The sequence below is a fragment of the Chenopodium album genome, chromosome 3 (assembly GCF_948465745.1).
Source record: "Chenopodium album chromosome 3, dcCheAlbu1.1, whole genome shotgun sequence".
Classification (NCBI taxonomy): Eukaryota; Viridiplantae; Streptophyta; class Magnoliopsida; order Caryophyllales; family Amaranthaceae; genus Chenopodium; species Chenopodium album.
The window spans coordinates 80,250,010-80,276,970 of NC_137836.1; the positions used below are offsets into that span (position 1 = coordinate 80,250,010).

The 26,961-nt window shown below is 34.9% G+C and overlaps 2 protein-coding genes across 2 annotated transcripts in view; both read right to left on the reverse strand.

Moving 5' to 3' along the window:
• Positions 1-8,827, reverse strand: part of LOC145624415 (midasin-like) — a 47,339-nt gene extending 38,512 nt beyond the window's left edge. The window contains exons 1-11 of the mRNA XM_081677444.1: positions 8,333-8,827; positions 7,889-8,232; positions 6,287-6,371; positions 5,486-5,751; positions 5,188-5,367; positions 4,286-4,443; positions 3,941-4,050; positions 3,713-3,832; positions 872-950; positions 239-361; positions 80-167 (exon numbers count right to left, since the gene is read on the reverse strand). Coding sequence (XP_081533570.1) covers positions 80-167; positions 239-361; positions 872-950; positions 3,713-3,832; positions 3,941-4,050; positions 4,286-4,443; positions 5,188-5,367; positions 5,486-5,751; positions 6,287-6,371; positions 7,889-8,232; positions 8,333-8,497 — 1,718 coding nt within the window. The 5' untranslated portion in view covers positions 8,498-8,827. The remainder of the gene's footprint in view (positions 1-79; positions 168-238; positions 362-871; positions 951-3,712; positions 3,833-3,940; positions 4,051-4,285; positions 4,444-5,187; positions 5,368-5,485; positions 5,752-6,286; positions 6,372-7,888; positions 8,233-8,332) is intronic.
• A 1,222-nt stretch (positions 8,828-10,049) lies between these two features.
• LOC145624408 (myosin-17-like) lies at positions 10,050-26,632 on the reverse strand. The gene is made up of 39 exons (XM_081677437.1): positions 26,252-26,632; positions 24,944-25,072; positions 24,027-24,170; positions 23,760-23,905; positions 23,470-23,626; positions 23,297-23,355; positions 23,005-23,164; positions 22,771-22,920; positions 22,557-22,693; positions 22,331-22,477; positions 22,147-22,248; positions 20,573-20,630; positions 20,394-20,495; positions 20,204-20,241; positions 19,936-20,062; positions 19,677-19,847; positions 18,862-18,993; positions 18,610-18,719; positions 18,337-18,397; positions 17,598-17,775; positions 16,991-17,196; positions 16,718-16,837; positions 16,535-16,633; positions 16,219-16,440; positions 15,437-15,576; positions 14,606-14,723; positions 14,472-14,522; positions 14,317-14,388; positions 14,035-14,205; positions 13,122-13,277; positions 12,743-12,943; positions 12,151-12,288; positions 11,998-12,068; positions 11,812-11,911; positions 11,680-11,736; positions 11,535-11,591; positions 11,355-11,435; positions 10,789-10,871; positions 10,050-10,692 (listed from the first exon to the last, which is right to left on the reverse strand). The coding sequence occupies exons 1-39, from the start codon at positions 26,252-26,254 to the stop codon at positions 10,569-10,571; spliced, it is 4,578 nt and encodes a 1,525-aa protein (XP_081533563.1). The 5' UTR covers positions 26,255-26,632; the 3' UTR covers positions 10,050-10,568.
• Positions 26,633-26,961: the final 329 nt, after the last annotated feature.

The following is a 26,961-nucleotide window of genomic DNA, read 5'->3' on the forward strand; positions in this document are numbered from 1 at the left end:
ATCAGATGTCACATTAAAGCCAACGATTACAGTTTTGTGTAGAATAGAGCATCTACATTCATGGCTTGGACCAACAAACCTCAGCGAGAACCTGCTGGTTGAATTCTTGCAACCAGATTGTCCGGATCCAAATAATTCAGAATCTCCATTAAGCATTTCAAAGGTTTCTGCAAGACCAAAATAACAATAAATTTTCTCTCCACATTGAGATCACAAAACTTCTAGGGGAGGAAATTACCAATGAGCTTCCAAGCTATAGGCTCCAAATCCGGGTACCATGCAGACACTACATTTGCCAAATCTGTGCAAGCTGCTGGCTTGACCATCACTCGTCTCCAAAGAGCAGACAAAGCATTTCTACCTATCAAAAGACACAAAGCTCCCCTTTGATGTAAAATCATCTACAGATAACGAAATACAGTAAATTCTACAAAGATTACTGCATCTACAATATCAGCATTCTAGATAGTACACCAAATCATCCACTCCCCTATTCTTACAACAAATACCACTTGCCATCTTACCAGTACACCAACTTTCCCTACATGATCAATATGTGGAATTCAAGATAGTAAGAAACCTCTTCTGTTTAATCCACTTCTTTAACTCAATACGGTCAACATAAATACACTAAGACTCCTCTTTTTTCACTGCCTCTATGGATGTTAAGAGGCAGAAGGAGACTATACTATTCTGTGGAGCTGAAGCACATGTTAGCCATATGCACATTCAAATTTTCGACAAAGACCAAACCAGGAACAAGATAGAAAGCTTTCTTCCCATGCAAATTCTTCTGATGATTTGCACCAAAAGCATGAATCTAGAAGACTAACAATAAACAGAAATAGTATACAAGAAGCCATTCACAAACCTTCTGCATGGCCGCATATATCAGGCTTGGAAGTTGAGATGGTAGAAAATAGTCGAAAACCTTCTGCCACTCTAATAGCCTGCAAGAATATCAATCATCAGTAAAGATTCACAATCACATAACCCTTGTTATACAATTTTATCCTGATTATAAGCAAAAAATGATCCTGCAGGAGAATAATGGTCAGTATTATAAAATCTGCAGGATTTCAAAGCATGTGAAGATTTACTCATCACAGGAAAGCTATTTTCCTAAACTACAGAGAAAAATCACTCCAACAACTCTCCACAATCCGGGCACCAAACCAAAAAGAATAATTGGCCTACATGAATCCTGAAGTTGATGGTGTCCGGTACTCTAGTGGGATACAGATGCAAACAGCACCACTGCTACTCCATACTCTATACACCTTAAGGTGCATAGACAACATGATTCTTTATCTCTTTGGGTGTGTTTGGTTGGGTCAAATAATCTTTCCCTGGAAAATCCCAAAAGTATAATCCCATTGACATATTCACTAAACTGTTTGATTATCACATGTTTCGATACTATTTTGACTTACTAAATGTTAGAACCTGATAATTACTTTCAGGCAAAAACAAAGGCATCAGGCTTATCCATACATCTAGCATTATTATGGTGTCTGTTAATTCAGAGAGGATTTAAACCAAGGATTGGATTTGTTTAGATTTTTTTAGTATATCTGGCAGTAATGGTGCATCTGGTTGACTCTACAAGGACTCAAATGAAGGTGGAGATTATTTTAATATACCTTGAATCAGTTTTCCACTATGTCCCCTATGAACAATCGAACACGGTTCTTTAGGTTCTGTTTTCTATTTGGGCCTATACTGATTATGTTTGGAAATAACATATAAAATTTATAGGCTATTAGCCTAATTCCTCATATAGAGATTCCTCAAGATCAATAAAAACTTCACCTTACCACCTTATGAACATAACTAACACATTTTTTATGAATCATGCCAATCTATGATTCTATGTGTGTCTTTGTTTTTAGTTGATCTTCCTTCAAGAAATTATAGCATATTGCAAGATCCCACGATACTTTAACATGATAAAAATAATTTTTATACCCCACAATTACATTATAATACTACTATTCATATCCCACTTTTACATTAAAACACTATTTTCCATACTACACTTGCCCTAGTTTTACATTTAAATACTTTCCATACACCACTTACCTCAATTTTATCAACTGCTAAGTCTCCAAAAACTAAGTGTAAATGCAAGTGATGCGTGAAAAAATTTACAGACCTGTCCCTGTGGCATACTGGTGGAGCAACATCAAGGCAACGAACTAGATCGCCAAGCCTTTTTGTCAATGGGAATTTTTTTTCTAACACCATTGAGTAGTTGACATTGTTTTAAGATTATTGTTCAGCTGGAGCTAAAAGTTGATTTTTCAATCCACGTGCATGAGAATTAATGTTCATGACCCTAAAATTTTGTGTATGAGCAATGACTCTTGATTTGTTTCATGATTTTCACATTAACTGCATCATTTTGACAAAACATGTTTGCCAATGCGACTTTAACCCTTAAATATCTTTATATTTAAATTCAAATCATAAAAAAAATATATACTACCTCTGTTTCATATTATGTGCAACAAATATCTGGACAAGAAATGGAAAGAACAAGAAAGAGGCTAGGAGAGGCCATGGGAGTTTTTGAGGACCGTTTGCCACTCTCCTCTTTGCCGATGATTTCTGCGACCAAATTAAACGACCCTCAAACCATCATCATCATCAATAACAACAAAAAAAAGATCTGGACAAGGACTCCTAGGCAAAATTTGCTTGTAAGTGATAGATGGAGAGAGATGGAGAGAAATGATAACTTAAAAAGGAAAGAAGATATTTGTTGCACATAGTGTAGCAACAATTTTTAGTAAATGTTGCACACAATACGAAACGGAGGTAGTATATAGTGTAATAATATGAACTTAGAATCTGACCTGAAAACAGAAGAAAAAAATGATATACATTGACCCATATTAACAATTAAACATGATTAAAAATTCAATATGATAAACAGAGGACGTACTTTGTACAAAAACTTAATAATATAAATAAATAAATAAAATAATCCAGTGAGGAAAAAAGGACTTAAACAAAGTCGGAAAAAATTGAACTAGAAATGACTGATAAAATCTTCATCATGACCAATGTAGACAAATTGGAGATGCATCAAGATTGAATCCTAGCCCAATCAAACCAACCCCAACAAGGCTACATCCTTCCACCTCAAATAAATAATGCCATAAGATCAAGAACCCTTCGGAAAAAAAAAAAAAAAAAAAAAAAAAAAAAAAAAAAAAAAGAAAGTTATTCTAGTCTCACCCACTCAAACAATACACATATGAAACGAACAAAATAAGTCCAATTTGATTACGAATTTGAAGAATATCATCAGTACAAAGCTTATCCAAAGTCCCCATCCAACACATATAATCATGTAAATCAAATAAATCCTGCAGAGGATTTTAACCAATATTTTCTCGAAAAGGGCAGCAGCAAGTAACAATTTTTATAATTCGTGCAAATTTATAATCAACAGTGTACAAAATGATAAAATGATTTGCTGTAGTTCAGTTTTTTAAAGCAAACTCTATATCCATAGAAAACAGTCAAGGGTAATATACAACATTAAACGAAACACTATGATCATATCTTCAGTTAAGTAATCAGCATAATGAATATCACTTAATTTCATTTACTACAACATATTTTTCAAAGCCATTTGATTCCACATGAGAAATCAAATCATATTATAGGTGGATCAAAAGCAAGAAAGAACAGAATACAATACCTCTCCATAACCAGTTTGAAAAGAAGTCCCACCCTCCAGAAGAGGCAATAATATAGACTGTACATCTGAAGCTGCTTGATCTATGTTTTCAAAGACAACCCATACACCATTTTTAACTGCCTGTAAATGATAAAGAGTCATTAATTATATGAAAACAAAATAAAAATAAATAAATAAAGAGCTGAAAAAATAACTGCAAAGCCACCAGTCTATGCAAACTAGTACAACCTGAGTCAGAGGACCTGGTTGCCATCTGAACTCGCCAGGCTGTTCTGTGCAGACATAACTTCCTACCAATGTTCTTCCATCAATTTGCTCATCCATATGAATTGAAAGAACTAAGCAAAAAACAAAAACAAAAATAAGAGATGTACAATGGAACATAAATCGGCAGAACTAAAACTACAAAGCTCAAGCTGGCAACAGCCATTCTGTGAAAAAAATTACACAAAAAGACAATTACCATCAAGATATATAAGAAAAAATTGTTCAAAGAAATATGGGTAAAACAATCAAACAAACAAACAAACAAAAAAAGGAAAAAAGAAAAGATGGAAATAATAAGGATGCTACCTTGGGTTCCAATTTCCTGAGCTAACTTGCTAATAAGTGCAGTCTTCCCACAACCAGGTGGACCATACAGCAGAACAGGCCATTTCTGATTTACTGCTAAGATCACTCTTTCATAACTGCTCTGTATTGAAGATGTCAGAAGAAAAGGGCTGCAGTCCCTGATAATACCACAGAAAATAAATAACAGGATCATATGATTAGGATGTAACAAACAAAAACTTCAAGAGAATGAAATAGAGATCAAGAGAGGACATATCTTCTAAACAAAACATCAATAAATTTTACTCATTTGCTGCCTGCAACCATTAGAGGCCACAAATTTTATATATGTATACGCCAAAAAAAAATTATCAGATATTTCTACCTAATTCCACAAGATAATTCCTAGGCTTCATACATTTTGGCCTAATCAAGCTAAATGGAAAATATACAAACATCAAATGTTTCATAACCTCCACTAAGGGATAGCAAGAGAAATTGGAAGATATTCAAAATCAAGCACATAAGTCAAACTCCGCAACCCACTGCCAGTCCCACAGCAGTGTAAAACTTTGTCACATCAAATGACATGAGCCACAATGATTGAGAGTAGTATAAGAGGCTTATGGGATTAAGGCGAAATCCTAGTGTTGGTTCATGTAGCCAACCCCACTAATGGGATTAAGGCGTTCAAGCAAGCACGTATGACAGTCACATTCAAAATTGTCAGCAGTCAGACAAAAAGCCTCTTACATAGAGTAGACTTTTGTAATACATGGTTTGGATCCCAAGGGAAATGATGAACTCAAAATAAAATATAGCTTTTGTGGATTTTTAGAGGCAACGTAATCCTAGAATACATCGGATATGCTTTCAGTTTTTCCTAACATTTATTCAGTCAAGGGTAACAGAGGGTAACAAACCTTTGCAACCTCTTTTTAAATTTTTCAGGTTCATATTCAATAAGCTTCAATAGATCAATAGCTATAGTGTCTCCTCCACCACTAAAAGCAGCATCTCCATCAGAAAAAATAGGAGCTTCTTTTCTGGATACGAACCAGCCAGCTTTTTCTATCGATACATCCCAACAGAACTCATGCCACCTATTAAGAGAAATCCATTTAGCGAAGTTTGATTTGGAAGGTCATTATTACAAGCTTCGCAACAGCCCTGACAACAAAGCTATGTAGACATGAAGACAGCTCAGATACAATAACTTACCGTAACAAAGAGGGTAAAACTTCTACAGGCTCCATCCCAAGTACGGCAGTTCTAGAGGGTAACTTCAGAAGGATACACAGTATCTGCACTCCACACCATCTTATATCTCTAGCAAGATCAGTACTAAAACAACCATCAAAACTTGCAGCCTGATGTACCAGGTCCAAAAAACAGCACCAATTCCAATGGCATGAAAAAAATTCAGGGTCCAGAAGAAGTAGACGATAAGACGTCCAGACAAGATTTCGTAGATGTCTTGCGGCTGGCTGCGAAACCAAAAGTAGAAGGAATAAAAAAGAAGATAACAGATTGGAGAATGAAAAATGATATTGAGCATGAGAATGTATTTAAAATCAGTGAGCCAGGCAGATTTAAAAAGTAGCTTAAACTCACAGCATGGTTTCCAAAACTACAGAAGCGCAAAAGTCCAACAAATCATTAAGAAACTGAACGACATTAGACAAAACATCTTAACAACATGAAAGGAGTGCCACTTTCATTAATACTACCTAAATTCTTTTTTAAAAAATAAAAAAAATAAAAAATAAAAAAACCTAAATTCGTTAAACATATAATCTAAATTCATTAATAATTCCAACTTTATCTTTTCATAGGCAATCATCGAACATATATCTCCCTCAAAATGTAATGGTATAAAGTAAAGTATATTGATAGATATGTGTCTGAGAATACTTTTGTAATCAAAATAAAGTATGTAAATAACAATGAAAGATCAACCAACTGACATCTTTAAAATCAAGAATTCAAAAACCAAGGTGCCAAAAAGTGAAAAAAAAATACCTCGGATTTCACCTTAGAAATGAATGTCGCCTCAATAATACGGTGAAATGGTGGTCCGCCAAATTCGTAGTAGCATTCTATTGCACTGAAACAATGATCAGGGATCAAGTGTCATATACATATCCTACATGAAAGTTAAATCCATATTGTATTGAATAAACATAACACCACTCAAATAATGCTGGACAGCACACACATTCTTTACATACTCCGCCAATAAGAAGATATAATTTTGAGATCAAGATGTATGAAACACCTTTAAAACTATATTAGGCCCTATTCACTTCACCTTATTTTTGATGAACTAAAATATTTTTTACTGAATTGAAATTATTTTTGATTAACTTAATTAATTTTTACTCAACCGAAATCAATTTTACTAAACTGAAATTAATTATACTAAACTAAAATTATTTGTACTAACTTTCTATTATATTTCTTCTTTAAAATTATTGATTTTTACAGAACTAAAATTATTTTTACTCAATATTATTATCTTAAGGTAAAGTGAACAGGACCTTGCTTAGAGATAGGCAAGTTTTGAGTGTTAATACATATCCAATGCATCTGAAACATCAAGGTTTGATAATTTAAAGTTTTAAACACAGGGACATTGTCCTTAACTTTGTGGGGCTTGGCATTAATAGAACATGTTCCTCACCTCAACAAACTTTTGGCAGAAGTTAAGACTTAAGATGTACAAATGTTCATATACAATATTTTAGGCTAGCTTGATGGTTAATCCTTGTCAAATTTGCTTACTAGAAGCCTATTTAAGAGCAGTGCAAATCCTTCACTCTGATTCTACATTTTCTTCTACAGTCATGTGATTCAAGATAATTGTAGTATCTTAATATGGATAAAAATGACAGATAAGGATTGCATACCCTTGTGGATTTTAGTGTCCGGTACAAAAGACAAAATGATGAGTCTAGGTAATATGGCTTGGAGATTTATTTCCTCAAAAATATAATCAGAACTTAATATATTAAATGATTAATCAATATTCTTAAGCTTGTGTTTTGTAATACCACTCCAAAATAAAGATATGTACTTGTACATACTAAGAAACCCTTTAAATATTGAAGTTGTCAGAACTTAGGAATATAATTTAATAAGCATTAAACTGAAGCAGTCTCAAATTCTAGTGTTAACTCAAGAACACAAACGCAAACTACTAATTATTCTCCTAAACACTTCAAGAAACAAAGACGACATTTATTTATGAAGTCAACCAGATCAAGGCAGTTTTACAGAATACAGCTCACTACCCCAGGAGAAAGCTTTATTGCTTACTAAGTCTGCATAGCTTTACACAGATGCAGCATGCAGAAATACTATGTTTGACAAAAAAGCACTATCAAAAAATATGAAATATTGGAAAAGATCGGTTATAATTATTTAAAAAAAAAACAGAATCATGTATGAATCATCCAATACTAATACCTTTGAAAACTGGAAATTGGGTTCTTGCAATGCAAAAAATAGCTATGCAATGATCGTTTTCTACATTTTCCTTAAACAGACATGTACAAGTCTTACAAAGTATACAAATTATAAGTTCATACATAAATAAAACGTTATTAATGTTTAGTTGCTTACCCCCTCAAGAAAGGTGCAAGATCAAGTACTCGACTAAAGGCAAGACTCGCAAGTTCGTGAAGATCCAAAAACCTCCCATGTCTAGAATATGCCTCAACCACTCCAAATAGATATACTTGTTCAAGTTCTTCACAGTCTATAAAATACCTATCCTCCATAGAATTTGTAATTCCCCCGGGATGATCAAACCTCAAATTCGGTACTAGTTTTAACAACTCGACAACACGGTTTATGATTTTCTTAGCAATCGAGCGAAAACAGCCCATAATAGGTATTGTATAGGTGGGATGCAGCAATACCATCGCCAAAGCATTCACTAATTGTTCCTCCTCCAATTCATGCCCCTTCAAATAACCCAAACACAACCCCAGAATTAATAACACATAAAGTAATCCAAGCAATAAAAAAAAAAGGGTAAGTAGCATAATTAAGAGAATTTTGTACCTTCTCTAACAAAGAACTGAGATGAGCTACATTCCTAAGCTTCGGACAACGAGCAATTAACCTCTGTAACTCAAAATTCAAAGAAACTCGTCCCAGAGCCAGGGCAGAAGGGGCGGCCGCCTCCGCCTCGGGAATAGGACCAATTTCATAATCCATTTCCGACATTGAAGGATTATAAACAAAGCCTGCAACAACTTAGCAGCAAAATTTGAATCAATAATCAAAATTAAACTCCAAAAATGAATAACAAATTACCTGCCCCTTTAATAGAGGAGAGAAAGCACAGAAGGCGGTTCAAAGAAAAGCTCTGAATAAGCTTTAATGGAGGAGAGAAAGCTCAGAAGACGCTTCAATGGAGAAGCTCGGAAAACTCTGCAATGGAGAGAGAGGTAGAGAAAGAGGGGCAACGTAATTAAATTGAAAAGTTTGAAAAGAGGTGTTGAGTTTGTTGAAGGTGTAGGGTTTAAGGTTTGTTGTAAGGGTTTAAGGCACCGTGCTACTGTGCTAGGTTAAAGTACCATATTTATCGCTAGAAATGCATCATATTCATATACAATGAATTTGGTATGTCTAGGAAATTTTATATCGAATTTTATCAAATAACTCAAATTAAATTATTACTGTATATCCAATACCATAGACGTCAAAGTTATTACCCTTTGTTTTTTGTTTTTTGTTTTTAATATATATATATACTTTGTATATGTTATCAAAATAATTTTAGTAATATGTCATAAAATGAATTCTATAGAAAAAAAAAAAAAAAATTGAGAAAAAAGAATGTTAATATTACTTAGGTAAATTATCATTACCTTATTTAATATTATTGAAGATATATACAAAAATTATAGTAAATTGTATACAGATTGAATATGATTACCAAAATGAGAAGAAAATAAAAAGGTTATAAATTGAAATTTAAAATACTCCTTAAAAAAAAAAAATTAAAATACACTTTTGTAGGTCCTAGGGCTGTTCACATTTACTTAATTTCAGTTCAGTTCAGTTTTAATCAATTCAGTTTAGTTCAGCTTCTAATTTCCCTCTCTCATAAAATATTCATTTAGCTCGGTTCAATTCAGATCAGCTCCAATCAATTCAGTTCGATTCACTTTAGTTCAACTCAATTCAATAAATGTGAACAGGCCCTTACTGTTATATACTTCGTACGTATAAGTGAATCAATTGTAATATAAAACATTTTGTTTTTGGAAGTAATATATTGATGTTTTTGGAATCTCCACCAAATTACTCATGAAGGAACTAATGAAAAACATTAGGGTTGGCAAATGTGTTGTGTCGTGTCGATTCATTCTTGTGTTAGTACTTGAAATTAAACGAGTTAACATATCTCAACACTAACCCGATCCATTAAATAAATGTTTCGTGTCGTGTTAACCTATTTTACTAATCGTATCGGAAACCTTTGACACTAACTTGTTTTTCCAATTTGATTCGTGTCATGTCAACATTTGTCAACTAAAAAATAACATTCGAAAATGTATCTACTAATTTCTATTAAAATATGGCTACAAATTTCACGCAAATTTAGTGAGTTTTTTTTTTTTTTTTTTTTTTTTTCAAATCAAAATATGGCAAGCAAAATGACTCTAAGGGAGTAATAATGACATTAACAAAAGCAGTAATGCTTTCCTCGTTTCTCATTACATGCAACAAACTGACTTTTATGTTTAAGAAGTTGAAAAGGTATGGTACATTGTTAATAAAAACAAAAAAAATAAATAGATTGTTTCATTTCCATCAAACTAAATTCTATTTTTTACATCACCATTACACCAAACACAATAACACATAATGTACATCAATGAGGAGCCACCGCAAAAGAAAAGGGATGCTACATTATGACATGATTGACAATGCTCTCATGGCCAGACAATGCACATAATGTAGCTTTGTGCATGGTTGATGCACATTACATCCCCAAATAAATACCACTCCGGGTAAAAATATAAAGATAATTTTGTGGCTTCCTATCATTGTCCACACGAAAACATACCCCCTCAAAAAATATATTAATGACAAAAAATTAAGATGGAAAAGAAACAGGCAGCCATCATTTTGACCGCTGAGGGAAAAAAACAGCCCAGACAAAATAAACGAGTGTCTGGACTAGAATTTACAGGAATATATACATAGAAGCTTCACAGCAGCGATGTACATGTGAATGCTTCCCACGGAGCAAGAATAAGGCAACAAGAGGTGTGATCAAGAAATATCAATCGGATCGTTGCAATAGAAATGCAAAGCCTGAATTCTCACGAAGTAGAGGTGGAGGGTCAACATCGGCCAACTCCACTTGTTCCATAGACTTGGAAATTTCATCCACCGAGAATGGGATACTGCAGTAATTAATGAGTGGAGCCATGGATTTTCATTATCAAGTCAGTATAAATATAAGGAGTAGAAGAGTTTAGATGGATTTGAAACACCATTACCTCGAGTCATCATCTAGAAGGAATGAGCTGCTCACAGCATTGTTGGAGTCTTCTGTCATCATGACTCTCATATTCGATATAACCTACCATATGACAGATAAGTTTTCAAGTATTAGGTCAGTAAACTAATATACAAATCAGGGAAGTTAGGGGAGCAGTATAGGAAGAACTTTAATGGTGTGTTTGGAGTAACGTATCTAAAGTGGAATGTAAAGTATTAATCTGTCCTTATTTAAGTATGGAGTTGCAAAAGGGGAAAAAAGGGCATTGGAAGTGTCCTTTTTCCTTCCCCTTATATAAACCAAATCCTTCCACTATTAAAAAGATGTGAAAGGGAAATGGAAGCAATGCTCCGTCCCTCCCCTCACTTTCCTTCCTCATCCCTTTTAACTTTGCCCTTCTCTCCGTTGTTAATAAACAAACACAGGCTAGGTCTTTTTGGAGGAAAAAGGCCACATCAACATTGCAAAGATGCTTTTAAAGGTAGTGCCGTTTAGAGCTTTACTTAAAAAAAAAGTTAGCTTTGAGACAAAAAAATATTAACATCAGAATTAACTTCCAGTCACCTCAGCAGATACACTGTGTGTTCCATATTTGTCATCCCAGTACATTGTACTGATGCGGTACAGCTGTTGTATGCTAAGTGCCTGAAAAATCAGAAAGTTAAGAGTGAGTTAAAGGTTATGCAGAAACATAAGTTATCAAATTTGCATATATAAGACAATTAAAAAAGGATTTGAACTCACTGGACACAAATCATTTGTTATTTCCTTCAAGCTTTTTTTAGGCTTTTGGTGTATAACCTGTTTGTCATCAAAATAAGAAAGATACAAATAAGCAAGCTCCCAAGTATTATCAGAGTGAATTTAGAAGAAGATTCATGAAGCAGACCAAAAATCCAACGGCTTGTTTTATGTGCTTGAGCTCTTCCCAGGCAGAACCTGCATACTGGTTATAAAAAAAAACAAGGGGAATTAAACAAGTACGTAGCACAAGGAACGGAAAGACAGAAACTTGAAGTACCTCCTCTGTTGCATCATGACACCATTGTTCTAGCTCAGCCAGACCTGCTTTAACGTACTCCCCATTGCTAAATGAGCAGCATTCACGGCGCAGCAGAAGACTGAAGTCATGAACCAAAACTATAGGTCAGTCAAATAACTCTCACAAGTCACAAGAAACTCAGATGCATAATTAGATAAGGATTACCTATTGAAAAGCTGAACATTGATAAAACAAAATGTCTGTGTAAACACCTTGTGGATGAGGAACGGTGGAACCTGCAAATTTACAATTAGGCAAGCATTAGCATCTATGAGGAAAAAAAAAGGCCATCTTCAAGTTGAAATTTCCTTTACTTACAAAGTTTGCTTTCATAGTGTTCAAATAATTATTTAGGCTTTTGACAATGTTCTGCCAATGAGCAATCAGAGCTTGTTGAGCGACTGCATTGGCCTGAGCACGCCCTTTTACTAAGCTTGCGCGGGAAGTTCTAGGTGCCTGCAGGCAAGTTATATTTATCAAGTAGCCCACAAAAAATGGTAAGCTTCAATCATTAAACCCTGTTCTGTTGTTCACAATCCTACATAACCTCAGGCCAAAGCCATAGTAGTATCACATGACCACAATCAAAATAGTATCAAATAGGAATTGCACAATAACAAACATGGTTAACCTACTCCTTGAATACATAATCATCTGTAGATATCAGCTAGCAAATTACCAACATAGTTGATGATTGACAACTATTGTAAGGCAGTTTAATGACAGTATTTTAATTAACCATAGTTAGTCTGTTACAAATATTAAGTATATAGTTTGTACTGTATCTTCTGTGTGATTTTCAAAAATCTGTTACCTGCATAAACATTGTAATGATAAGAAAAATAGATTTTCATTTTAACATCGCAGCAAGTAATTATACTGTTTGTCTTTCACCAATGAAGCTCCCTACCTGGATGCATAAACCAAGCAGCGGAGAAATTTCCTTTTTCAAATTGTCTCTGATCATTCCATATATCTTCTCAAGAAAAGCAGTAAGTTGCTGTTTGAAAAGCAAAGCAGGATACTTTGCCTCAACCTGACGCAACTCTTCACCAAGAACCCGACCATTGAAAAATGGGAACCCAGCACTTTGTGGAGATGCTCGAAGTCCCTAATTACAAAAGAAGAGAGAAAAATAAGCCCTAAGTACAAAGAGAAGTAATAAATATCAAGCACCAACAGGTTTTTTTTTTTTTTGGGTTGAGGGGGGGGGGGGGGGGGGAGGGGGGAAGTTTACTCCCAAGTTGTTTGGTCAATTGGTCATGATTGAAGAAAAAATAGCAGCTTACCTGAGACACCCTACCAAATAAAGAAGCTGAAGAAGCTCTCCTTCGATGTGGAGTTAGGCTAGCAGCTCCGCTTGCTTTTAAGGTGCGTTGAAGCAGCAATAGCAATGTGGCTGAATTGGATAACCAGTAGGACAGCACATCAGTGTTATCCTGGGTCTTCAGTCAGTAAGATTCAGAAAATTAGTTGAGTTGAAGTTCAAAAAATGCAAATTAGTGAAAGGAACAATACAAATCAACTTTTTTTTTTTTACAGTGACCAAGATCACAACAGGAAAATTGGATTGAAGTCGTGTGTCCTACATTTTTAGAAAATAAGTAGTAATCTTGTCATCTCTATAAAACTTAATGTGCTATACTATGCACCCAATATCTTAAAACCTCACAGCTTGTGGCAAAGTAATGGGGCATTTAGGTTTACAATGCACATATTGCTTATACATACTAGCTCTGTTCCTTTTAGTTGGGTAGATTTGCCTTTGTTTTTATTTCTGCAAACTATTTGTTTTTTTTTTTTTTTCACTTTAAATAAACCTCCACTTACAACACTCACTCCTACTCCCCTTGATTTCTGTGGAATAAATATAACTATCATTTTTTTTTTCCACTTTAAATAAACCTCCACTTACAACACTCACTCCTACTCCCCTTAATTTCTGTGGCTACAGAACATTAAATATAATTATCATTTGTAGTGTGTGTGTGTGTGTGTCCTACTAGTTATCCTACATAAACCCCACTACAACACTCTCCACAAGCCTCCTTAGTGTACACATGAGTCATGACCCAAAGGGAAATTGTTCCACAAAAAACTATACACAATATAGGAAGTACATATCCTTCACAAAAGAGTTAAGAGAGGGAAAATGGGGATAGGAAAGATCTTCTGACAAATAAATGTAATGTGAGACCACACCTCAATAGCAGCAGATATCGTTTGAATGATGCGATCAAATATATTTGTTCTTTCAACCTCAAATGATCGCCATTGTAGAAGAGATTTGTATATCAAACATGCAGCAATAGGCCTGCCTTTAGAGAACCCCAGATCTTGCGATATACACTTTATGAGAAGATCATGGTTCTCCTGGAAACAAAATAATGTCCAAGCATAGGGAATGCTCAGTTCCAGAACACTAAAAGAAAACATATCACACCTATAAATAAATTAATTTATACTTGATCTTATGTTTATTACCTGCTGCTTCTCACTGAGGAATTTCTGGGGCTTGGCTTCACTCTCGGGTGTGTAAGGTACTGGAGAAAGTGCCTAAATTTTCAACAATTGAATCAGAATAGGAGACAGGAACGGGCATGAAAGCGTACTGCCTGGAGTATTAGTGGTAAACTTACCGACACTCTTCTAAATTCTCCATCGACAATATTCCCATTCTCTGGAGTCCTCTGAAACCATAAATAAACATGTAGATCAACAGAGGCCATTAACACGATACATGCAAAAGAGTAAACGTGGATGCCAAGAATACCTGTATAATTGTTGTCTTCGGCCGAGCAGCTAAAGCTTTTCCTGTTGGAGATATGGCCACTGCTTGTTGGCGAAGTACTTGGTTTTCAGATTCTAAATTAGAGACCATTTCTTCAAGCCTGAATGCGAGAAGACACATAATTCAGTGGATTTCATAATGCAATATGAAAGCACAGTCAATGTTGTGTATTCAATTCTACAACCATGTCTATCCTCACAGACTACAATGTATGCTCAGTAATTTTTGTTGTCACTATTAAACTGAGTTTCCCCAAATTGGTCATCCTATCTGGCAATGTCGTGTTGTTCACGTTTCCAATCTTTCAGAAAGTGTACTCTGCTGGTCTACTAAAGAACAAACATATACTAGCAGCTGTTTTGTACAAGCCACATGTCCAATGCTCTAAGAACCCCCCCCCCTCCCTTTTTTTTATATACAGCAAAGGAATTATACTCAATGAGATCATACACAAAGCAGACGGTATCCCTTGGGTAATACATAACACAATTTCAAGAAATCAGTAAACTAAAAATGGTAGAGCCGTACAATTCTGTTGCATATCAAAGCATGCTGAATTGCTGACAACACAAAGCAAAGGTATGATTGGAATTTTAAAGCTGTTGATATTTGGAAAATATTCATAGATGGAGGCTTCAGAAATTCAGTTTCAATGTAAAACCAAATGAGCACTAATAGACCTAGAATATAGATTTAGGAAACTAAGAGTGACTTATCAGACCCATCCCATAAAGGGATATGTACAGAGGTTACTCAGTTCAAATGTTCAATAAAGAATTCGAACCAGACTACTTTGAGAAGTTCACTGCTAACCTCTGCATTGATTCTTGGAACTGATTTGCTTTTTTCACTGCCTCCTCTAGCTTCTGATTTAGTTCTTCATTTCTGGTCAGCATCGTTGCATAAGATTGCCTCACCTCTTCCTTTGATTGTTTCTCCGACTGCAGCAAAGCCTGCACCCAATCATGACAGCCTTAGGAAACTATTGCACTTCCAAAAAGATAAGAGTATCTACAATTAGAATCTAGATTATTGAACTTGGCCAGGTATTAGAGCTCAAATGTTGGTTCAAGTTGCATAAGCTGTGAATTTAAGCTTGACTATAAGCCAACTTCCAAGTTCACAATGGATAAAGACCAAAAGGAAAAAATTAAATGTAGACAAACTCCCATGCTGATGCTTGAAATCATAGAATCATTGCTTGACAATACAATATACCATCATTCATAATCCACCCACCAGATAGGTAAGCAGCATTATTATTGATAACACTTTTTTACAAGTAAACTGAAAGGATTAATGATCCTTTATCAGCTATTCTTTTTCCATGGTTACTCAATAATGTTTACATTTCAGCACAAGAAGACTGAGCTTAACCAAACATCAATTTCAAAGTAGTCGTCATGTAACTTTTACTTGGATAAAAATGGAATACATAAAAGCATGACTCATAGAACAAAAAACTGTCAGAGCAAGAAAATACAGTGTAGTCTAATTCCCAATGTCACCAATAAAAATCTTTAAGCAATATAGATGTAATACACAAGAAACACATGGATTTTCTTCTGAAAGGAGTAGCTTTCTAGCAACCTTACCTTGATCGTTTCAAGTTCAGCAGTCAATGAGTCAATCTTCTCAGTGTCCTGAATAATAACAGGAGTTTCTTTAATAACAGGTGGTGCTTCCGCTATTGCTTTCCTAGCAGCCTCTCTTTCTTTAATGGCCATCGCTTTAGCTTCTTCAAGCTGTAGCTGCATGGTATGTAATGCTTCTTTTAGCTTCATAGTCTCTTGGGCTTTTGCCTCCTCATGGTCAGTCTGCAATGTGATGATCCAATAGATTTATAAGACTAAACCAATAGAATCTATTCTCAGGAAATATAGTATTAAGATAACTTCCAAAAAATAATACCCGCAAACGCTTCTCAAGTTGTAACCGCCACGTCAGTTCCTCTACACGCTTTTCAAGCTTGTCTTTGGCTTCTTTAAGGGCTCCTGTTTCTTTTGCAGCCTAACAAATTCAAAGCAATAGTTACACATGCAAGATAAAAAAGCATTGAGGAGTAAATCATAGAAAAAAGGTCAATGTTTGAACCATTTTGAGCTTTCTGAGCTCCTTTCTTGCAACTCTGCACCTCCATCCACATTGTGTAGCAATAGCTGCCTTGTATAATTTCTTGTAATAAGCATAAGAATGGTGGCAACGCCACTTGGCCTGAAATTAGGGATCAAGGTTATCTAATCACGGGGAAAAAATTCAGGTTTGTCTCATACTGTAATTTGATTTGTAAGAAAATGTACCCACTACTCACGTGACATGAATGCAGCAATAAAATTTTAAACAAAAATCACCAAACATCGAAAGTACCTGGATATGGATGGCTGCTTTTGTCTGTTTCTTCATTCTAAATTCTAGGCAGGCAGTCATTGTTCTTAATCCTGTCTGCAAGGTGATAGCAGATAACCGTAATTCCAAATAAGCTTTTCTGGCCACATGCTGCCGGAACTTTGTCTGAATTCGTAGAGCTGCAGCCTCACGCCGCAATTGTTCATACTGCTTACAAGCCATGCTGTCTGCAAAAGACATCATGCATATTAGAACTCCAAGATCAGGAGCAAAACTTGAGAAGATATCACAGTGCAAACCGAAAACATTTTCCAGATTATAGGAAATTATGTAGTGCTTTTGGGAGAGATATTAAGTATGATTTAGATTGAAATCCCTCATTGCAAAGATATCAAACTTTGTCTTTCTTAAACATGCAACCAACTCACAAGGTCCACAGACAAGACAAGACAAGACACTGGATATTACATCTATGGAAGCATCGATTTAAATGAAGATAAATTAATTTTTTAATAAATTATCGATGCTTCCAGCAAAAGACCAGGCCCATCAAAAAGAAACATTTCTTCAGCTGTAAACAAGCAAATAATTTGCAGAAAGCAAGCAAATCCAGAGCAAAGCAACATACATCGACATAAAGCCTGCAATTGAATAGCAGAATCCCGAAGAGCCACAAAATCCTTGCGAGCAATATAAGTGCGAACCCTCCGCTGCATCTTCCTTGCTGCATTTCCAAGTACTTCAGCCCTTCTAGCATCCAATTCAGCCATCTGGCCTGCTCTTAAGAAAACTTTTGTCTTGCCTATCTGTCAGAAACATAACAAAGATGATTAATAACAAAAATAAAAACATAATGCTATGTTTGGATAACAAATTAGAAGGGAAACGGAAGGGAGGGAAATAGGAGGAAGGGGAAGGAAGGGAAAGTGTAGGAAATGATGAACTCCATTTTCCCTCCAAATCTCTCCAATTTTGAAGGGATGGTCTTTATTAAAGGAGGAGGGAAAATGGATCCCTCCCTCCCCCTCCCCTTCCCTCCCCCAACATATTATCCAAACAAGGAACTTTGTCTCCCTCCTTTTCCCTTCCCTTCCTTTCCTTCCATTTTTTGTTATCCAAACATAGCCTAAGTGAAAAACAAGAAGCAACTACACAAAGACAATACAGGCAGAGGTGTAGGTGCGTGTATAATAACAAATCAACCAGATCTTTCCATGGTTTCTTCTTCTTCTGCTTGAACACCTTAACCCCACAAATTATGGTTTCTCCGAATTAAAGTTCAAATAATCTCATGAACAAGAATCTCAACAACAGTTCCAATTCAGACAAGTCAGACTACTAGAAATAACCAAAAATTACAATGATACCTGGTATCCTTGCAATCCCATTTTATCAAGAATCATCTGACATGCAACCTTGTCATCATAACTGCAATGAGGGAATCAGAATCAACAACAAAAAAAAAACACTTTTGCTTATGAATAGAAGATTGGACTTCCTTATGACACTAATTCGTAGTACTATGCAACAGTTTCAAAGATATGTCATACTTCCAAAAGAAAACTGATCAACGGCAAAGGCATAAGAAAACAAGATGTATAGTTGACAGTTAGAAAGCAAAAAACAATGAGATGACTTACTTTCCTTCCAGTGCTTCTGGTGCAAGGACACCAAAACGTAAAAGGAACTCATAGAATGTCTTTCTAGTAGGATATCCTGCACAGCTTATCCTGATTGCCTCAAGGACACCCTGAAATTTTGGGGGTCCAAAAATTAAGTTTATTAAGGAAAAGTGATCATAATCAATTGAAAAAGCAATTCAAAAAAAAAAAAAGATCACCAAAACCTTTCTCCATTCCGAAAGAGTTAAAAGTCTAAAAAGCAAAACTTACACCACATCGTAATTGTTGGATGACGTTGACATTCTCAAAAATGGCAGGCTTCAATGCATTATTTGGCTTCACACACCTTATATAGTGAGGTTCAGTTGCACTCAATGTCTCCATCAAAGATTGAAGTTGCAGCTGCAATGCATAACATACTTATCAATAAATAAATAACTTACAATAGCCACTTTCATATTATAAGTGGACCATAAACAGGAATTTTGCAATAAAAAATCAAGAAAGCAAAAAATAGATTGGAGTTAACTAGTAATCTCAATATTTCAGACTAAAGACAAGATAACTGCAGAGAACAAATTGACATATCATATAATAAGAGATTACACATAGATGATAGCATCAAATACAAGTACTTAGTAGTACCACTGTTACAAACATACAAACTAACAGCATAAGACCTTAACTATGGAAATCAGTTGACTAAGAAAATCAATCATTTTAGTCTCAATAAAACATTTTAATGCCAACTGTTGTGGACATTTCTGATCATATTCTATGCAAAGTATCAGTGGCAGCAGAGCTGTCAAATTATGTCTAATTGTCTATCAGCTACACACACACACACAAACAAAATATAATAAATAAATAAAACACAAACAGTGTAAAATCATGTTTCCATAAGAACACTAAAGTTTCATCACCAAAATATTAAGTATAAAACACTATGAAAGGCAAGCATCTTCTATGATCCCTACTGGCATAATTACCCTTTGCTGATGGGGAAAACGGGGCCACAAAACGCACATTGAAATTATACTTTAGATCACACACACACACACATACGCACAAGAAGAAATGCAGACCTTGAATCTTGATCCAATTGAAGAAAACTTGGATGACTTTGATGAATCCTCTGGCAGTGGCGGAAAGAGTGCAGCAACGAAATCACATTTTGAGGCAGTCAGCAAAACTTGATGTTCTGCAACTACGTAATCTTTATTTTTATCTAGAAACTGATCAGCTTGGTAAGTAACCTGAGAAAACAGCAGGATATTACAGACACTGAGTTTGTTGCAACAAGAATGATGCACCAAAAGGATGTCACAAGCCAAGAGAACATACCTCCCCAGCATAGTGAGATATAATAAAATCTGTGCGAGAAAGTTTTGGTTTTGTAAAGCGTTTGTTTTTCTGAAAGGTCTGGTACAACTTCTGAGCAAAAGTTTCATGTGTAGACTTAGGGAACATGCTGCAAACAATAATACCATTATCTTCTTCTGTTGAGGATCACACATTATCGGAGATGCACAAAAGGAAAAGTAAATTTTTTTTTCATGTACTCAGATTATATGATTTAGAACAAACAACAGAGATGGTTGTCCTTTCATACCAGGCTTCATCAAGCAGGGAAATGATTCCTCCAGGTTTCTGTAGAGGGTAATTAAGTTATATAATCTAAATAATCAAATACAAGTTGACATACATGATACTCTAAATAATAAAGAAAAAAAAAAAGTTTACAAATTGTATATAAAAGCAGAAAGATGTTGTCACCAATTTAAGGAACAACCATAACACACCTTCTCAATTAGATCCAAAACATCCTGGTTATCAACAAATTCTATGTAGCTCCAATCAATCTCTTCTTTGGAGTATTCTTCTTGCTCCATCTTGAAGACATGCTGCAAATGTGTATTTATGAGTAAATTGCTCATTTTCGATCCATATTCCAACACAATGACAAAAATGGAAGACTAACCTGGTTGAAATGCTGCTGCAGTTTCTCATTTGTAAAATTTATGCAAAATTGCTCAAAACTGTTTCACATTAGAAAAAATAAAATAAAATAAAATAAAAAATAAAGATTGATGAGCAAGGAGCCAAGGAACTAACTACATACAAAGAGGATAGGAAGTTTTCCCATAGCTCTGACTTCCCTTTCATAACCTCTCACAACAAGTACAACCAAGTTTCAACTAGAGCTATAAGCCCCTATTAATGAGCAAGGAAACAGAAACCTACAAAGACAGGAAGTTTTTCTATAGTTCTGCTAGTTCTGGCCCTTTCCTAGCCTCACACAAAAGTCACAATAAGTATAATCAAGTCTTAACCAGAGCTATAACGCTATAAATGTAACCAAACAGATCTGGCATAGTGAACCCAAAGTTTAAATGATCACACAATTAAATATATACTACCTCTATATATATATAGTGAACCCAAAGTTTAAATGAGGCCTAAAGCTAGTTTGCCTTCACCCTGGCCATTAGATGAGCCAAGTCTTGAACCAAGTCCGATAGAGTGCAGCAAAGCTTAATCTCAATCTTTGTATAAGCACACAATTAAATATATACTACCTCTAGTTAGAAATAGTTGCACCATTTTGGGTTTTTACACTACTTGTATGTTAAATTTGACCCCATCTTTTAACTAATACTTCCTATGTTTCTTTTTACATGCAACAATTTTCATGTCACGCTTGACAATGTATCATGTCAATCACTAATATCTTACATTATCAATTAGTAAAATTATAAAATTTTGATATTATGAAATCATAAATTGGGATGTATCCGACAAGATCTCACATGACTATATGTTTTCATAATAAAAAATTAAAAAAATAAAAAAAATACCAAGCTGGTCAAAGAGCAATAGAGCATGTAAATAGTGCATAAGTCAAAGCGTTGCAAGTAAAAAGATACAGAGGAAGTATAGAAAAATATATAAATTGTTGCATATAAAAAAATATTAAAAATTGGGTTAGTCTCAATATTATTTTCAAAATCATTTTTGATAATAATGAATAATAATGGTCAAAATTGTTCAATGACAAACATGAAAGTCAAAATGCTGTAGCTATTTCTAATTGAAGGGAGTACATAGGAGCAATGTATAGCATGAGCCAACCTTTGCGCCTAGTATTAAAAGACTCAAACCAAGCTTGAGCTCTATCTCACACTTGGCAAGCTCTAAGGCTTTAGCTAATATCGAGCCTAAAAAGGTCGAAACTGGAAGTTGGGCTTCTACAAGAAAAGGCATCCCCTAAGATCACATTGCTCGGTATTCAAACAAGTGTAGAAGAAACAGCTTTCCCCTAAATCCTTAACAATCCTTTAAAATTATCACCACATTCATCAAGAAATGGGTAAAACAACAACAAAATTATTCCTTAGTATGACCATTTTATGGAAAGTGTGCATCAATTTTGATTGATAGTTCCTATCCCAGTGTAGATGTGCCATAATTTTGAGATACATCTGCTACCACATATTTTATTAGAAAAAAAAAAAAAAAGAGAGAGAAGGGAAGGGGGGAGGGGGCAAAATTCACCTGTTGAACTTGAAACTTTCAAAACCATAGATATCAAGAACCCCAATAATTGATTTTGAATGTGGATCCTGTCCAATTGAAACGTTGATTTTCTCCACTATCCTGTATCATAAAAGAAAAGTATAAATTTGAAAAAACCGTAACCTGAGTGGAAAAGAATATTTTAGTGAGGGTGGCTTGATACCAATCAAACAAACGGGAGTATATTGTCTTAGCCAATGCATCCCTGCTAGCCAGAGCATTAACAGGATCAAGAGTCCTTGTAATCACTTCTTCAGGTGTCACCATGACACGCTTTATCAATGCATCTTCCAGGCTCTGGGCATCACACCTACCAACAACCCAGAATATTAGCAGGTTTCACTATTTACAGAACAAAGAAGACCAATTAATAATATAAATATATATACCTAAGGAGTTCTGCAGTCATATTGAGGTGAAACCTAGACTTCTCATCCTTGATAGCAGAGGAATCAATATCATCTCCCTTAACAAAATTAATATTACCAAGATGAAGAACTGCAGCCACAACCCTAAAGATAGCTTCCTGGAAAAAATTGTTTAGTTTTAGTATAAGAAATTTCATTTCCCTGTAGTAAAAAGCTTGCAACGGAAAACACTGACCTGTTCCTCCTCATTGATTCCAACTATATCCATAGCTCTCCTGAGTGCTAGATACTCATGAGCATCATTTACTCCTTCCAGCTCATAACAACTTGATTGATTTAAGTAGTGAAATGATTTTGGGTTCCCCAACTTGTATTTCTCAATCTCCTGAAGCACAATGCGTCAGCTCATGAATACAGATGTGGCAGATATGGAAAAAAGATAATCCCGTATCATAGAACAGCAAATTACCTCAGTTGGAGCAGAACAAAGAAGATAAAAGCAATGATAATTCCTCTCAGGATCTGAAATTTGGCAGACGCGTGATCTTTCGAGAAGATAAGTTCTGATAGCCGCACCAGATATCCTTCCACTCTTGTCAAACTGGATTTCAACAAATTTACCAAATCGACTACAGTACCGTGGATAAAGTGAACAAACAAAATAAGAAATTAGAAATAATAATTTGTGGAATATTAAGGCATCCATGATAATTAATAATAAAGAGCAAATCAAAATTCTACTTTCCATATATAAATCACACCTGGAATTATTGTTCCTGACCGTTTTTGCATTACCAAATGCTTCAAGTACTGGGTTTGACTGCGTTCCAAACACCATGCAAAAGCATCAATGTTGATGTAAGATAAAACAGAAAAAGTATATGCAGAATAATAGCTGGAAAGAGATAGTACAGGCAGATATTAATTCAGTTACCTCAAGAACTTGTTGCTCAACAGTTCTTCCCTCCACCCCGGATCGACCACCCAAGTAAGCCAGATATCTCATGAGCATCTTTGTTGTTTCTGTTTTACCGGCACCACTCTCTCCACTAACAAGAATAGAATTGCTCCTTCCCTCATTAATCATCGCCCTATTTTCTCATTGATGACCAGCTTTGTTAGAATTAAAGTATAAAAGCTAGAAACATTTGTTGCATCATGTGTATATCACAAATAGAAAAAATACAAAAAACTTAAGCAACTGCAAGGGGAAGAAAAATCAACCTGTATGCAACATCACCAATCGCAAAAACATGAGGGCTCAACTCCCCTAGACTTGCCCCTTTATATTGTTGCATCATGTGTGTATCATACAAATGTGGTAGTCTTTGAAAGGGATTCACAGCAATAAGGATATTGCCAGTATATGTCTGGAAAAACATTATCCATTAGTATTCCTTTAATAGTTCTCTCTTCTCCACTTTGCCATTGAGCAGATGATTTTTATCTAATAAAAACCATACATGAAAAGAACTAACTTTCTATACTTACATATATTTCATTTAATTCATATCTAGTAGCCAAGTTTTGTAAGACACCAGGTTCATGTAGATAAGAAAGTCTTGTCATGTCATCAACTCCTGCAGGTGGAGCTTCAGTATCCTTCGGAAACACCTTAGAAATCTTAGTGACAACCTAAAGCAAAAGGGAGCAGAAGTCAAAATTTGGCCGAAATATTGTTCAGATTTAGAGCAGACAACTGTAATACAAAAGGCAAATAATGAAAGTTGCATTATATTTCCAAATCAAACCTAGTCACAACTCACATAGCATCTCGAATATGATAAGCTAGCATTTTGGGTTTGCAAACAGAGATCAATACCAACTAATACTAAGGCAGGAAGTTTTTCCGGTGAGACATAATCATAATATCCTTGTATGAGCAGCCCGTATTTTTACTAACAAAGCTCCACATGGAAGCTTATATAGCTCAAAAATAGATAAATAGATGAATTATAAATTTATAACCAAGTAGGCTAGCACGAACATGCTATTTGGTTTTCTAACTCACATCCGAGGAGCATTGTAGCTAAAATATTACAAAAGAAGTTTAAGTAGATCCAAATATGAAGTTTGTCGGTTCAATTTCCCTGGTGTGAGGACTTCCTATGATTGAACATAATGCAAGCTAAGAAAACATATGCATTTGAAGCCCAAAACTTTTCTTGAATGATAATTTTCAAAAATTTAATTTGATGTTATTCACTAGAAACTGTAGAAAGTTTTGACTAAGGGACCAAATAAAGTTCTCACGTGACAGGGATGTCAAGAATGTTTTTTTTTTCCTGGAAGACTATGCACTTCTGCATAGCAATTGTTATACATTGTTTTGTGTTAACCCACCTATGGTATAATGACAAGTTCTTAAAAGATATATGAAGCACATAACTCCATGTTAAAGAACTTACTGTTTTTCCATTTGTAGTACGAACATGAACCTCATCACCATTGATTCGAGTAACTTCTCCATCTATCCACGCTAACTTAGGATCTTCCACCCATACAAGTGAGCCGATTATTATATTCACAGATGAAGCCTGCAACAAGAAAGCAGCACTGTCATTCTTGGACCGAACAGCTAAAACGCGGAATACTTTCATCAAACAATTTGTGAAACACCTACACTATGAAACTCATAAAACATCAGAAACAACTATAAGGATTCCCGCAACAACATAGGTCTCCATGTCCAAACCAAGAAGCTCATCTTCATATGATGCCAATTACTATTGCACCACATTCCCCACTAGAGAGTGTGAACTAGATAAGAGCAAAGTAAAAATGCTTGTAGCTCCCTATTTAATGGTTTAGAAAAAAATATACGCCAGGGAACTAGGGAATAGCAAAGAGCAATCCTTTTAATATCTATGCCTGATACTACTACACAAGGTCATGAATCAGCACACACCGAAACTCATTTAACAAACATTCCGCTCAAAGCATACCACCACCGTACTAACAAGCGCAATTAAAACTCCGTATCTATCATTGCAGTTATAATAAATGACTCAGCTTTTTCCTAACTGAACATTTACCTAAAAGAAGTGCCAAATTCCAACAATTTCTCTCCATTCTTGAAGTTACCATATACAAATTGGGGATTATAAAAGAAACTAACAAGAAAACAGTAATAACCCCGCATTCCGACCATAACATAACATTGCAAGCTCATACATATTACTACATGAAAAGATTATACCAAAAGAAAGACACCATTTTCATTTCTGTTTCTCTGCAAAACACCAAGGCAATGACCTCCCTCGGATATCAAAACAACAAATAAATTCCACTTCCCCGTGTACTACCTAATATACAGTTATACATACGCATTTCAATTCAGCACAAAGCAAAATTTTCAAACTTCAACATAAACGCTAACTCGGATATCGAAACAACAAACAAATTCCACTTCCCCTAGTAGCTAATATACAGTTATACATATGCATTTCAATCCAACACAAAGCAAAAAAATTCAAACTTCAACATAAAAGCTAAACAAAGCACAAGTTTCAAAAAATACACACACAAATTCAAATAAAATTTGATATAAACAACAAACACAATCATACCCTCATACCCTATAATAATTTACTATTAAACCCAACAACCAAATCAATCAAATGAGCTCAATAACCTACAAAAACTATCATTTCATCCCTAAAATTTCCCAAATTTTCTTAAATTAATAAAAATAAATAAAGGGGCTTAGAAATTACCATTTGCGTTGAGCAAGAAATACGATTGTGTTTCTCCCCCAATCTTCACCTCATTTGAAGGACCCACCAACTAATTCAACTAGCTCAACTGAAATTGAGTAAACGAGCTCGTAGATCAGCCCAGAATAAGAACACCCAGAAGCTTAAATTTCAAGTTTTTTTTGCAGAAAAAACTCGAATTACAAGAAAGAAATTAAATTTTCGTGATTATGCTTGAAAATTGAGAACAATACTTGTAGTAAAAGTATTTGAAAACAATTTTAAATTAAATAAATAAATAAATTCCTTTTTATTTTAATTTATCTTTCTCTTTCGCAGTATGCTCTACGGCTCTACCCAGGGTGTGTGTGTGTTTTGCAGTCTGATTTTCTCTCTCCTAAGAATCTGGGTGAACTAAGAGGGGCAAAGTAGAGACAAAATCGAGATTAGAGCAAGATTAATGTGATTAATTAATTTTATAATTATTATTTTTTGAAAATAAATTGTTTGGGGAGTTTTTGTTTTGGATGAAATGACGGAATTAGCCTTGTTTGTCTTTCAAATCCTTTGGAAAGGGTTGGGGCAAAAGTGAACTAACGGTCAATAGAAAAGGGTGCCACAATAGTTTGAAAACAAAGAATGTGTAAAATTAAAAGGGTAAAATTGTAATTGTGTAGACATTTATTTAGGAAGGGTAGATATTGTTAAAACTAGGTGAAATTATTAAAAAA

Coding starts and splice junctions, on each gene's coding strand:
- LOC145624408 (XM_081677437.1), bottom strand. Junction 18,994..19,676: donor CAATTGGATCAAGATTCAAG/GTCTGCATTTCT, acceptor TATGCATTGCAG/CTGCAACTTCAATCTTTGAT. Junction 11,912..11,997: donor AATGTTCAGCTTTTCAATAG/GTAATCCTTATC, acceptor TCATGACTTCAG/TCTTCTGCTGCGCCGTGAAT.